The sequence below is a fragment of the Mytilus edulis genome, chromosome 4, assembly GCF_963676685.1.
Source record: "Mytilus edulis chromosome 4, xbMytEdul2.2, whole genome shotgun sequence".
Taxonomy (NCBI): Eukaryota; Metazoa; Mollusca; class Bivalvia; order Mytilida; family Mytilidae; genus Mytilus; species Mytilus edulis.
The window spans coordinates 17,530,007-17,543,230 of NC_092347.1; the positions used below are offsets into that span (position 1 = coordinate 17,530,007).

A 13,224-nucleotide genomic window follows, 5' to 3' on the forward strand; every position below is an offset into this window, starting at 1 on the left:
TATGCTTTTTTAATATGTCTTGCAACAACTTGAATTGAACACAATAAGTAGTCTTTTATGTTCATGCTAATAAAAAAATATATTTCTTTTGTTTTGAATAACAGTGTGTTTTTGAGGTGTAGTAAATCCTTAATTATGGAAAAGACAGTATTTCTGCTAATAGTTCTCGAGTTACTCTTTCTTTGGTTTCTGCCATTGCAACTTGAATCTTTCGTTCAGCACTTTTTACAAGTTTGTCTATAATTCGTTGGTACTCCTCTTCCTTGCGATGCAAGTCCTGCTCAAGTGTTTCCATTTTTTTAGAAAATTCTTTATTTTTTCTTGTTGATGTCTCTTGCTCAAATTTCAGTCGTTTTATTTCTGCTTTGAGTGTTATAATCTCTTTTTTCAATTTCTTTATTTTTCCACCATCATCTGCTGCAATATACAGAAATATCATGATTGAATATTATTATATATAGAAAAACATGTGTCATGATTGAATATTATTATATTTAGAAAAACATGTGTCATGATTGAATATTAGTATATACAGAAATACCTGTGTCATTATTAGATATAATTTGTATACAAACATATCTGTATCATAATTAAACATTATTTGAATACAGAAATACATGTGTCATGATTATATACATTGTAGTATTTATCTAATATACAGCAATACTTGTGTTTGTGATTTAAGTCTTTTTCATTTAATATTATCTATATTCCGAATACCTGTGTTATGATTAAATATTATTTAAATACAGAAATACCTATGTCATAATTGAATATTATATAAATTATATTTTTCAGAATACCTGTGTCATGATTAAATATTATTTATATACTGAAATTCATGTGTCAAGATTAAACCCTGTATAAATAAAGAAATACATGTGTCATTATCAAATATTATTTTGATACAGAAATACCTGTGTCATGATTACATATTATTTGACAGTGTCTTTGTTATCAAAGTCTCGTCAACTACTAGCAATGCTATGATAAGATTTTTGTTTCTTTGTAAAATTATCGTGCACGTTTAAAAGAAAAAAATGTGTGTCTTTCACCTCAAAATGGGTTAAAGATTGGCATTTTGTTGTAAAGAGTTTGCATACCATGACTTCAGATATTCGAAAAAAGAAATACGAAACACAACTGCGTCTTTATATTTTTAGCAAGTTTATGTAGGTGCTTACATAAATTGTAATTTTACACAACTTTAATGAATATAGGGATATGATGTCACAAATTCATGAATCATTATGTATAAATTGTAGTTTGCTTAGCTCACAAAAAAGTAAGAAAAGAGGCTATGATATTGGTCATCTTAATACTGATATTCAAAACAGAAAAGTAAAGCAGGATGAGCTCCTATTTGAAAGCTGCTTAGCCCAAATTTAGTGTTTACTTCTTCATAGTAAGTTGTGTCCATTGACATTATGTTATTATAAAATATCGTTCGGACAATACTTACCTATCAAATTGTGTCCACAGATGTGAAAAAAATCAAATATAGAAACAGTATATGATTTACATGTTCCTGACCAAATGTACGAAAAAATGTCTTTCATCGAAAGGATAGTATTTTACGTGAAAAAATGTTCACTCTCAATAAGTAAGGAGCGTCCGGCTTTTGTTAGTCGTCTTTTTTGTATGTTTTCTAAATTCAAGTGCCTTTATATTTTACGAATTTTGGTGTTTTTTTCATTTATAGTTAGATTCTTTTCGCTTGAATTCTTTTTTCATCTGCAGTTACAGCTAGTGGATACTTTTTGTTGACATTTTATTAGCTATGGTACTAAAAATAATCTGGAATTCAACACCTTCCATTTTTGATTATATCTAATTATAACTGGTTTTTAATTGGTTTGTTTTTGTAATAGAAAATTTAATTAGCTCAAACATTTTGGTCATTTTTTGGTTTGATTTATGATTTTTGGTGTTTTAACGCCACTTTTAAGCTCCACATTTGGGCTATTTCGTGGGGGCCAGTTTTTATTAGTGGAGGAAGCCGGAGTTCCGGAGAAAACCACCGACCTTCGATTGAAAAACTGACAATCCTAGTCAATTAAAATTGGAGTCGAGAGCACCCGCAGGAGCGGGGTTCGAACTCACAACCCCAGTGTTGACTGGCTAGTGATTACAGTAGTAACTACTAAGTCCAATTGGCCACCGAGACCTCTTTCAATTTTTGAGTATCTTTATTTAAAGAACAGTTTATACTGGGAAACATGTCCTATTTTAAAAATAACCTGTAAAGGACAGAAATTAGAAGAATTCTATCATGAAATTGTGTCTGATGACCATCTTGGCTCACACAAGCTACTTGAATCAGTTTTCTTTATCCGACAAAATTTAGTTTTTACCTTGAGTAACTTTAACTAAAGGCACAAATTGATCATCTCCTATCAGACCGAGGTCAATTGTGCCAGCGACAGATTCTGGAGAATAAAAATATAGTTCTTCGTATGATGGAAAGCAGAGTATACGAATATTGACAGATAACACTTTAGGTGCATATAGCAAACAAAATGGTAGTCCATGATGGTTTCGAACATAGTCTGCCCAACTTGTATCTCCTGGTAAACATTCTTTGATTATCTAAAAGTAATAAAAAAAAAAAAAAAACAGAATTGGTTTCATATTGAAAGCAACCAAACTTTAGATGATCGTTTTCTTACTATTTCAAATAATTTAAACTTTTCACGAATGTGACCTACCGAATAACACTATTACCGGAATTATATAAAATAAGCAACACGACGGGTGCCACATGTGGAACAGGATCTGCTTACCTTTCCGGAGCACCTGAGATCACCCCCATTTTTTTGTGCAAAAGTCTTTAGATTTCTTCGTTGTGTCGTCTGTACTATTATTTGTCTGTTTGTCTTTATATTTAAAGCCATGGCGTTGTCGGTTTATTTTCTTTGAGTTTACTCTCCCTCTGGTATCTTTCGTCCCTCTTTCAATTATTCGATTATTGTACTACATATTTTAATGCAGCATCTACCAGATTGAATTTTGAATGAGGGATACTGAAGGCACAATTTTTCTAGTTCTGTGGATATCTTGACTTTCACCCTAAAGTCGAACAAAGTTGTGGTTTGAAAACTCAATTATCCCAAAAATAAAGACAACACTAGTATGACCATATTGTTTATCGTAACGGTAATATAAAAAAACCCTGAAATTCAAATAACTTATGGTTTCTACGACACTGCTGGAAAGTTTACATATTTCATTTATATTAAATACAGTAGGACATTTTTCTCTTTGAGAAAGTGTACCTCTAAGTTTAACAAATATGTTGTCTGGTCACTTGTACCTCTGTGTAGCATGTTTAACCTTTGTTTTTATTTATCAAAAAAATATGCTGTATAGTATCACAAAACAAAAACTTTATAGCCTATTTTATTGAAAAGCATTATGTTCTTTAAGACATATTTTTCCATTTCATATGGGTACTGGTGGTTGACAGGGTTGAAAAATTATCAAGAAGTTAAAAATAAATATTGAGAAACACGATTACAACAAAAAAGTGGGGCGAATCTTATACAGAGGTCAGTAATCATAGTTTCTACGTCCTACCATTGTAACTTATAAGTACAATATTATCAATGTAAGTTTATCAATGCTTAAGAATGTACTTAAATGAAAATTTAAAAATCAAGAATTTAAAATTGATACCATATGATGTTAAAAGAGCATGAGTTATGGAACAAAATAAGAAAGCTAAAAATATTAATAAGTTATGGAGCTCCTTTTCGAATGATTTAGATTTACAAATTGACTCGGACGTTAACCTGATATATCCATTAGTATTTTTTGGGTTTGAAATCGAAAGAAAAGAAATCTAGAGTTTCCTTCAATATTTGTAAACGACATTTTTAGAGCTATTGCAGTTTTATATGAAAAGAAAAATCGGTGTTATGGGGGAAAATATTTACCCTGTATCGAAGGAAAAGAAACAAGTAATACGAACATCTGATACAAATTCCAAAACCATACCTAAATACCTCCTTAAAATAAAAGGAGGGATTAAAGTATGATTTACCTTCGAGTCTAACTGCTTTTCAAGCATTGACTTCTCTAATTTTGTATGCAATTCCTTCCCATCAGAAACGTTAGCTTCAGAAATCTTTTCAATATATTCCGTTTCCAATGCCTCGAAAATTGACTGGTATAATGACACTGGTCCAGGATTTTTAAAATCAGAATTAGGTTTCAGACATAGTTGCTTAAACCATTCAACTGCGTCTTGGCTCTCAACTGGTATCGTCTCTTTTCCTAATCTCAACAGTATCTGTATACCTTCAATCTTTTCCCGAAGTTCAAGTAACTGACAACCTAAAAAATAAATACTTTATTAATTTTTTTAACTCCTATTATAGCATACATATCGATTCTCAAGTAATCCTCAAAAGCAATAAGTAAACGGTTAACTAGATATTTATCGTTTAAGCATGCAATTTCGGCACACACTGAATATCTATATGACCTGGAACATAAGATTATGTGTATCGCGCATCGTTGAAAATATAATTGAATTTGACTGTCATACAAGTGAGAGGTTTAGCTAGCTATAAAACCAGATTACACCCACCATTTTCTTCATAAGAAAATGCCTGTACAAAGTCAGGAATATAACAGTTGGTATCCAATCGTTTTATGTGTTTGAGCTTTTGATTTTGTCTTTTGATTAGAGACTTTTCATCTAAATTTTTCTCGGAGGTCACTATTTTTGTGGTTCTACTTTTGATGTATTCCTGACTTGGTACTTATTTTGAAACTTAAAGACAAGAAGGGAGAGGAAAATGTTAGCAGTGTTTTGTTTTACATCTTTTACAGATTAGTTTTGTTTTATGTTTTATTGTTTCTTTGTTTGTGTCATGGCGTTTGTTTTCGTTTTATGAATTTGAATGCCCCTCTAGATCTTTCTCCCCTCTTTGGAAACCTTTCTCTATTTGTTTATGAACTATTATTACGACGTAGTGGAGTCAATATGGAATTTCTAAAAAAAATCGCATGAATGTAGTTAAATTATATCAATACTTACTGTTGGTGTGCACATCTACCAGCCAAGTTATCAGCACAGCTCTCGAGTCTTTATTCTTGTTAACACCTTTTGCAATCCTCCCAAAGTTATTCAAAACTGTGTCGTTTCCAAACTTTCCATCTTCAGAAAAAAGCGGATTTTTTTGTAGTGCTAATTTAAGTTTAGCTACTTTGTTTCCTTTAGATTGAATTGTGTGAGGAACTTTAGTCAGCAAATGATTGAAAACTGCATCAATAGCTGCTTCAATCTGACTGTGTTTTAACGGTACAGAAGTTGCCATATTTTATTGATAAATCATAAAGTGTTTTAATATTCTTTGTTAGTTTATCTTTCAACTTATCAAAATTTAGTTTTGGACCGATTTGGGTTTTTTAAATATCAATTGTCTTATTTTATTTGAAAATATATCTTTCAAATGATCAAGTTTTAACTTCATGTTATGATTTATATAAAATCTGTTTCCAACAGTGAGGATCTTTGTGGGCAATATATTTTGTTCGATTGAGATATATAAAATATATTAATTTCTGCAATTCACTAATGTTGGTCAGTTATATTCGTTCATTGTGATTTGTTACTTATCTTTTTTTCTTTCTTTCTTTCCGTCTTTTCCTTATATACATATTAACATATATTAAGTCATTAGATATTTTAGGACCTTTATTATCGATTCATTTAAACCCTATTCAAAACCATTACAAAAGTAGTTTTATATGTTCGATAGGGACACAATTCTCATAAAGTAAGTCTTATATAATTTTGATATCACAAATATTAAGATTGTCGGTTCCAACGTTCCCTTAATACATATGTTGTAAACAGCTGAATGTTTTGTAAAAAATATATGAATGAATCAAGAGTGGTAGGAACGGTTTTCGTAATTATATTACTAACTGTGTCAACATTTAATAGTAGTCAAACTCGAATTAGAATATGAAAACGTTTATTTCACCTACTTAGTTTTGCATCAATTGAATTAAAATGTTATTAGGCTGTATAATGCTGTTAATAAAATGGCCGAAATGACATATCTAATAATAAAAAACCGAATAAATGTATATTCATTAAATTATCAACAACTTTACATCTTGCAAAATTTTGATTTTAGCTAAAAATTATACACTTAAACGAACGTGTTTAAATCTGTTAACATTACACATTACAACAAAAAACCTGATGATCGCAGGTCACCGATAAGGATAACCAAATCCTTCTCAAAATGTTGCTCCGTTGTGTTGTTCATGTTAAGTACAAACTCGATGGTAAGTCTCATTCGATGACGCCGTTACAACTAAGGAAAGAGGATGGGGTTGTGGCTACCAAAATTGAAATTTGCGACAGATATATTATGTCTCGGTCAACCAACTAGTGATAGAGTTTGTCAATCAATATGCAGGCGCTGCTAATCAAAAAATCCGTTAATGTATTGGCAAGTTACTAGGAAAAAAATCCCTCTCCCATTAACACATCTTTTGATAATGGAAGTATAGTTCATGATCTGATCAAGCAATATCTGCCACATTAGCTCCTGTCGAAAGTCTATTTAGAAGTGCTCGTGAAAGTGTTCAGACCAGAGAGATGCAGACTTAATGACAAAACATTAAAATTTCTAATGATAATCAAATGCAACTTATATGAATATTTACATGATGAAATGTAATGTGTAATTTAATTAATTACTTTAGTAAAGTAATTGTTATTTAATTAATTAAATTTCAAAAACTGTAATGTGTAATAAGTGTAATTGATCACTTTTGCAATGTAATGTGTAACTTAATTAATTAAATTCCAATGTAATTGACCCCAAGTATGGTTGAAGGAAAATCAACTTGGTAAAGATTAACTAATTGATTACTCGTTTGATTTACCTAGCGATACTCAAGTACATTTTACAAAAATGGAAACACAGAATATATCCATTTTATGTAGTGTTTATCCATTCAATTTTTGTATTTACGTCTTACCTGTTTGTGGTTGTTTTATGAACGTAAAACCTCAATTTGATTACCTAGTACAAGATAATAGTCCAAGGAATTGTATACCACAGTTTATTTCTATTATTTATATAAAAGAAACCACACGTTTAATGACCAAAATACCGGTGATGCTCAGAACTTATTTACTGTTTTCAATCATTTTCTAAGTGTCGACACAGGGTGCATCGAATTTGTTCTTATTTAAAAAAGTATCCTGTTAACTTTTTTCTGGGAAGAGTTGATTTCTTTAACTTTGTTTCTTTAACACCACTGGGTCGATGCCACTGCTGGTGGACGTTTCGTCCCCGAGGGTATCACCATACCGATGTAATCAAATATAATTGAACATTAATAATTTGTGTTAAGTGGGTTTATATATGACTATACATTGAAAAATGAAAACTACAAGTATTTGATGAACGTTTTATTACAATTAGCTGCTGCTTATTTTGTGTTTTCTATTTGTTTCATGACAGTCCTGTATTTACATCGGAAGTTGACAGGAAATTTATCACTAGATTTAAGCTAGCTCAGTATATTTGCATCTCATTTTCTAAACAGTTTTAAAGTGTTTGATTTCAGATTCTGGTTACGTCAATTTGTACTATATGTCATTTGTATTATAGATAAAATGACGAAGGGCTCCCAAAGTACATTTGAGTGGTTTAAAAAAAAATTGACTGTTATTAAAAATGAAGAATACAGAGTCTTCATGTGAAAAACCACAATCTCTCATCATATCTTTTTATGGAAAAAAGCTTTTAAAATATAGAAATACTTGGGAATCAAGACATCAAGTGTCCTGATGTTGTCAGTTTCAGTTGAGTTTTTTGTTTGAATCAGATTGATTTTATCCAAATTACGACTTAAAATATGTGTAAAATTGCAATATATGTTTGTAGGAAGTTTCCATGGGGGAGATAATTTTTCTTTCAAAAAGTCTTTATTCAAAAGAATAATATTTTAGGTTATCTCCCCTGAAAACTTATCAATAGCATATTGTTAGTTCACACATATTTTACGGAATATATGATGTTTTATTTAAAATGATATCTGATTCTTATAAATATAGAATACTTTTAGAAAGAAAAACTATATGAAAGCTTAGTTTGGACAATTTTATAGCAATTCAAAATAAACAGTTCCTCTTCAGCATGGAAATGACTATAATATAACTATACAAACTGATAAACTAATTTGTCACAACATCGTTAAAGTGGAGTTAAAGTCTTATAGGAATGTAAGTATATTTTATTTTATCATCTTGCACTTTCACATTTTGACTGAAGAATTTCTTCAATATTCTGACCAGTTGAACAATTTGGTTTAATAAAACAAATTGCAATTTGGTCAAAATTTTGAATGAGTTGCAATTGGTGGAGAGCAACACTAACAGTCAAGTCACTGTAACACAAAAATCATTAAGTATAAATACACAAATATTTTTCGATAATCGTCATACATTTGCTATTTAAGGACTTCAATTAAACATACTTACGTGTGAAAAAAATTAAAAGATATGACAGCATGAACCTAATAACTTGTAATTTAGGTGGCTTTGAATTAAGAGCAAACAATACGTAGTCTCACATCTAGAAATAAACAATGAGGGTCGGTTGAAAACAAAAGAAATACGAGAACAGTGATGATTTCACTTTCACAATTATGAACTTTCCATTTCTATGTAGCAACATTCCTGTAGCCTTTGCATACGAAGTTCATATCTCTAAATTGTAAAGATGTTCAAACAATGTAAAAAAAAGCGGGGGTACAGAAATCGAAATGGTGTTAAACTCTTAAGCACTATAAAAACTAAATATGTATAGATGTCAGCAAAGAAAAAAAAAGGCACATTAGCAAAAGCAATAGACAATAATAATGAAATTTAACATAGCACAGTAACGGGATGCATGAGTACCGAGCCACTTCAAATGGATATTTAACAAAATATACTAAACGGTAAAAGAAATAATTTACAAAGACAAGTTAACTTATAACTGGGATTGTCCAAATATGAGCTGTACAACGAGTGCCAAACGTGGAGTAAGATTTGGTTATCCTTCTTGCGCACCTGAGATCACCCCTATTTTTTGGTGGGGATTGTGAGGCTAAGTCTTTTGATTTTTATGTTATGTTAAAAAATTGAAAACAACACGTTTGATAATTTCTTGCGTCTGAAGCGCTTTACTGGATTTACCTTCATCAGGAACGCTCAAAGCCAAACATTTGAAATCAAATGATGTATAAGTACCGAAACCGTTTAAGAGCTATATGTCAAAAATACCTAAAATAAATAGAAAAATTCATCTAAAGCAAATTTTGCCTGAGGGAGTTGAAACCTTAGTTTAAGTGTGTTTTGGTTTGTACCCTCTCAGACATATTTTTCAATTCTAAGTTAATATAGATAGAAATCCTACCAAATTTGGATAGTTCAGCGAAATTGCAGTTCTTTTTTATTGACACTCAAAATTTAATTTTAAAATGATGTACATTTGTTGGTAAAAAGTAAAATCACAAAAATACTGAACTCCGAGGAAAATTCAATCGGAAAGTCCCAAATCAAATGGCAAAATCAAATGATAAACCTCATCAAACGAATGGACAACAACTGTCATTTTCCTGACTTGGTACTGACAGTTTTAATTGTAGAAAAAGGGTGATTGAATCTGGTTTTATAGTGCTAAACCTCTCACTTGTATGACAGTCGCATCATATTCCATTATGTTTACAACGATGCGTGAAAAAAACAGACATTATAGGTAAAATTGTCAAAATAGGGGTACAGGTGTCATCACCGTTTCATAATTTCAATTAGAACAAAAACAAAAAATTTTTTTTTACAAAGAAGTACAAAAAAACATATATCATATTTAACAACCGCATTCATTGCTTACTCATATATGTATTTTAAATCAACCCATAAAAGATTGAAATATTGACTGAATGCAAAGTTTACACCAACTCTAGTGTAGAGTCGCGTGTATGACGTCAGAATGTAAACGTCACACGGGAAGAGATAATATTCTGTCGTTCAAACAATCCTACCAAATACACCGTATAGAACGCCACATGCGGGGTGTCGGCTATGTTTGACACGGGTGGCAATTTCGAAGCGAAGAAAAACTAGCAAAGTAAGTTCAAGTATTAAAATCTGTTTTTTTAGAATTCTTAGTACCATATAATGAATTGCACGGAAGGAACTGAAATACAATATGTTTCCTGGAAACAGAAGCAGTCGATTTCAGTGCATTGTTTTCTCAAACACCTCTCCCTAGTTTTCCGTGTTGAAGATTTTGAGGCTTCATATGCAAATTTCTGGATAAAAAACTATTTTAGACGAATTTCACCCGTATCATTTATATAGATTTGAATTCATATCATAAAGTTAATCCAAATACCATCTTCTTACTTACAATTATTTGGCTTTAACACTAGTTTTCATAAAAATATAAAGTGTCGCTCGGGGTGTCAGATTTTGCATCTCAAGGGGTAGAGGCTTTTAATAGAAAATAGAATAGATTTGCATATAAACTGGTCTTTATCTGATACTTTTTAACTCAAAATCATCTACTATATTATGATTACACATTACAAATGTATCAGAAATTTCCAATCAATGTGATTATAATATTGATTATACTATATATAAAGATTGTTCAGCTTGTTCAGCTTGTTTCATGCTCGTTTCCTAAGGAATTTACATCTAGTATTATACCTTTGGTCCGTCCTTCCGCTCGTTAATCAGACTTTCCGTCCATCAGTCTGAATCACAAGAATACAAGACGATGAAATGAAAGCTTGCATTTAATAGATAGATTATTTGTTATATCCTATTATCTGGACATACTATACCGACAGCTTGAGTTGAAGTTTTAAAAAAGTTATGGGACTTTGACCATTTTTCGGACTATTGTTACTTTTAAGGGTGTGGATTAGGTTAACAGAATAGAGAATTGGTAAAAAAAAAATAGAGAACTATTTTAGCTTATCATTTTAGTGGCAGCAACCCAATAATTAGTTCTTTCGATTCATCTGAAAAATTCAGGGCTGATAGATCTTAAACTTATGAAATTTTTTACCTATTCAGATTTGCTATAAACATGATAAATGCTTAATTTTTTTTAAATGTAAGCCAAAACCAGCATTTTACTCCAATGTGCTATCTATAGCAATGGCAGCCATGTTTTTTGACGAAACAGCAAATAAAACAGACTTTATTCTAGTTACCCATACGAAAATTCAGCTAAAGTTGGTAGCAATTGATTCAAAAGTTTCAGAGGAAGAGATCCTTGAAATAGTTTGTCATCGATTTTATTATCAATATTAACAACATGTCTATCTTGGCATTGCACAAGGTCATGTTTTTCCCTGACTGTTTAAGGCCATATTAAACGAAATCCATTGGATGTTGGATATGTACAGATTGATAATTTAGTCTTAGATTCAGGATTTTTTTATTAGTTGTTAAAGGCTTTGAACAAGCAGTCAGTAAACTGCCAGTACTCTAAGATCTGAACCTAGTGTCTTTTTGTAGTTGGGATGTACAAGTACCTGTCCAAGTTCACTGGTATTTTTATCCATAGGAGGAGTTTAGCCTTTTTCAACTGATTTTTATAGTTCTTTTTAATGTGTACTGTTGTAGATCTGTCCCAGATTAGGGGAGGGTTGGGATCCCGCTAACATGTTTTACTCCACGACATTCTATATGTATGTGCCTGCCCTAATTCAGGAGCCTATGATTCAGTGGTTGCCGTTTATTTATGTGTAACGTATTTGTTTTTCATTCATTTTTTATACATAAATTAGTATTAGTAGTTAATTTTCTTGTTTTAATTGTTTACATTGTAATTTTCTGGCCTTTTATAGCTGAGTATGCAATATGGGCTTTGCTCATTGTTGAAGGTCGTACAGTGAACTATATATTTATTAATTTCTGTGTCAATTTGGTCTCTTGTAGAGAGTTGTTTCATTTGCAATCATACCACATCTTTATTTTTATATGTACAAACCTGAGATAAATCTTGACTGCTTTCTGAAATACATGTAGTTGCTGACTCTAGATCTGTAGACTGTGATGGCAAGCAAATCTAAAATGACATGTCAACATCATATAAATATTTTGTATGGGCTTAATTGGTTTGATAAATTCATTAGATCAACACACTTACACAGGTCAACAATGTGGAGCCATAGAGCAATTATTTATATTTTGTCCATCTGTTTGTCTTCTATTTTTAATAAGCATTGTTTTAGAAAAAGGGAGAAGTTTTGGTACCATTAAAACGTTTAATACCGCTGCAAATGTTTGCACCTGTCTTAAGTCAGGAATCTGATGTACAGTAGTTGTCGTTTGTTTATGTAATTTATAAAGTGTTTCTCGTTTCTCGTTTTTTTTATATAGATTAGACCGTTGGTTTTCCCGTTTGAATGGTTTTACAGTAGTAATTTTGGGGCCCTTTATAGCTTGTTGTTCGGTGTGAGCCAAGGCTCGGTGTTGAAGGCCGTACATTGACCTATAATGGTTTACTTTTTTTTTAATTGTTATTTGGATGGAGGATTGTCTCATTGGCACTCACACCACATCTTCCTATATCTACTTATACGAAAACAAATGCTCAAAGAGCCAGAATTGCTCACCTGGCAAACAATGCCCTATTCATCAACTGATATTTTATAATCCAAATATGGATAACATTTGTAAAAGTTTCTACAGGGTTTGGTAAAATGACACAGTAATACTCCTTTGGTTTCCGTTGTCCACAATGTCAAATATATAGTCTCTAGTGTGAATAGTGGGTTTTTTTTTTGCATTTTTTTAGTGTTACACTTTCCAAATTTATTTCTTGATATATAATGCATGAAATATTAAGTAAGGGGATGAAATTTCATGTTAAAAAAAAATGGGTGATGAATCTTTATGTTAAGTAGTTTCCTTTGTTGTACAATAACTGAAGTTTGCTTTGTCAAATTGAAATAAAATGTATTCCTAACATTGAGCATAAATACAGAAAGCTCCCTTTTTTATTTAAGACTGCTGGGTCCTTTATGCTGCATCATTTTTTTTAGGTCACATCAAATATATCTTCAAAATAAAGCATGTACTTATAAAATATATGATCTACCTCTTCATCAGGAGTGTCCATGTCTTCAGAAGTAGCATTCCTCTGGATTGAGTTTGATGGATGATTGGAGCACTTTAATTTT

The 13,224-nt window shown here is 31.1% G+C and overlaps 1 protein-coding gene across 1 annotated transcript; it reads right to left on the minus strand.

The window, feature by feature from the left end:
* On the minus strand, window positions 1–5,324 carry LOC139518389 (uncharacterized). Its single transcript, XM_071309941.1, has 4 exons — window positions 5,045–5,324; window positions 4,043–4,335; window positions 2,355–2,589; window positions 1–417 (listed from the first exon to the last, which is right to left on the minus strand). The coding sequence occupies exons 1-4, from the start codon at window positions 5,322–5,324 to the stop codon at window positions 134–136; spliced, it is 1,092 nt and encodes a 363-aa protein (XP_071166042.1). The 3' UTR covers window positions 1–133.
* Between the last annotated feature and the right edge of the window lie 7,900 nt (window positions 5,325–13,224).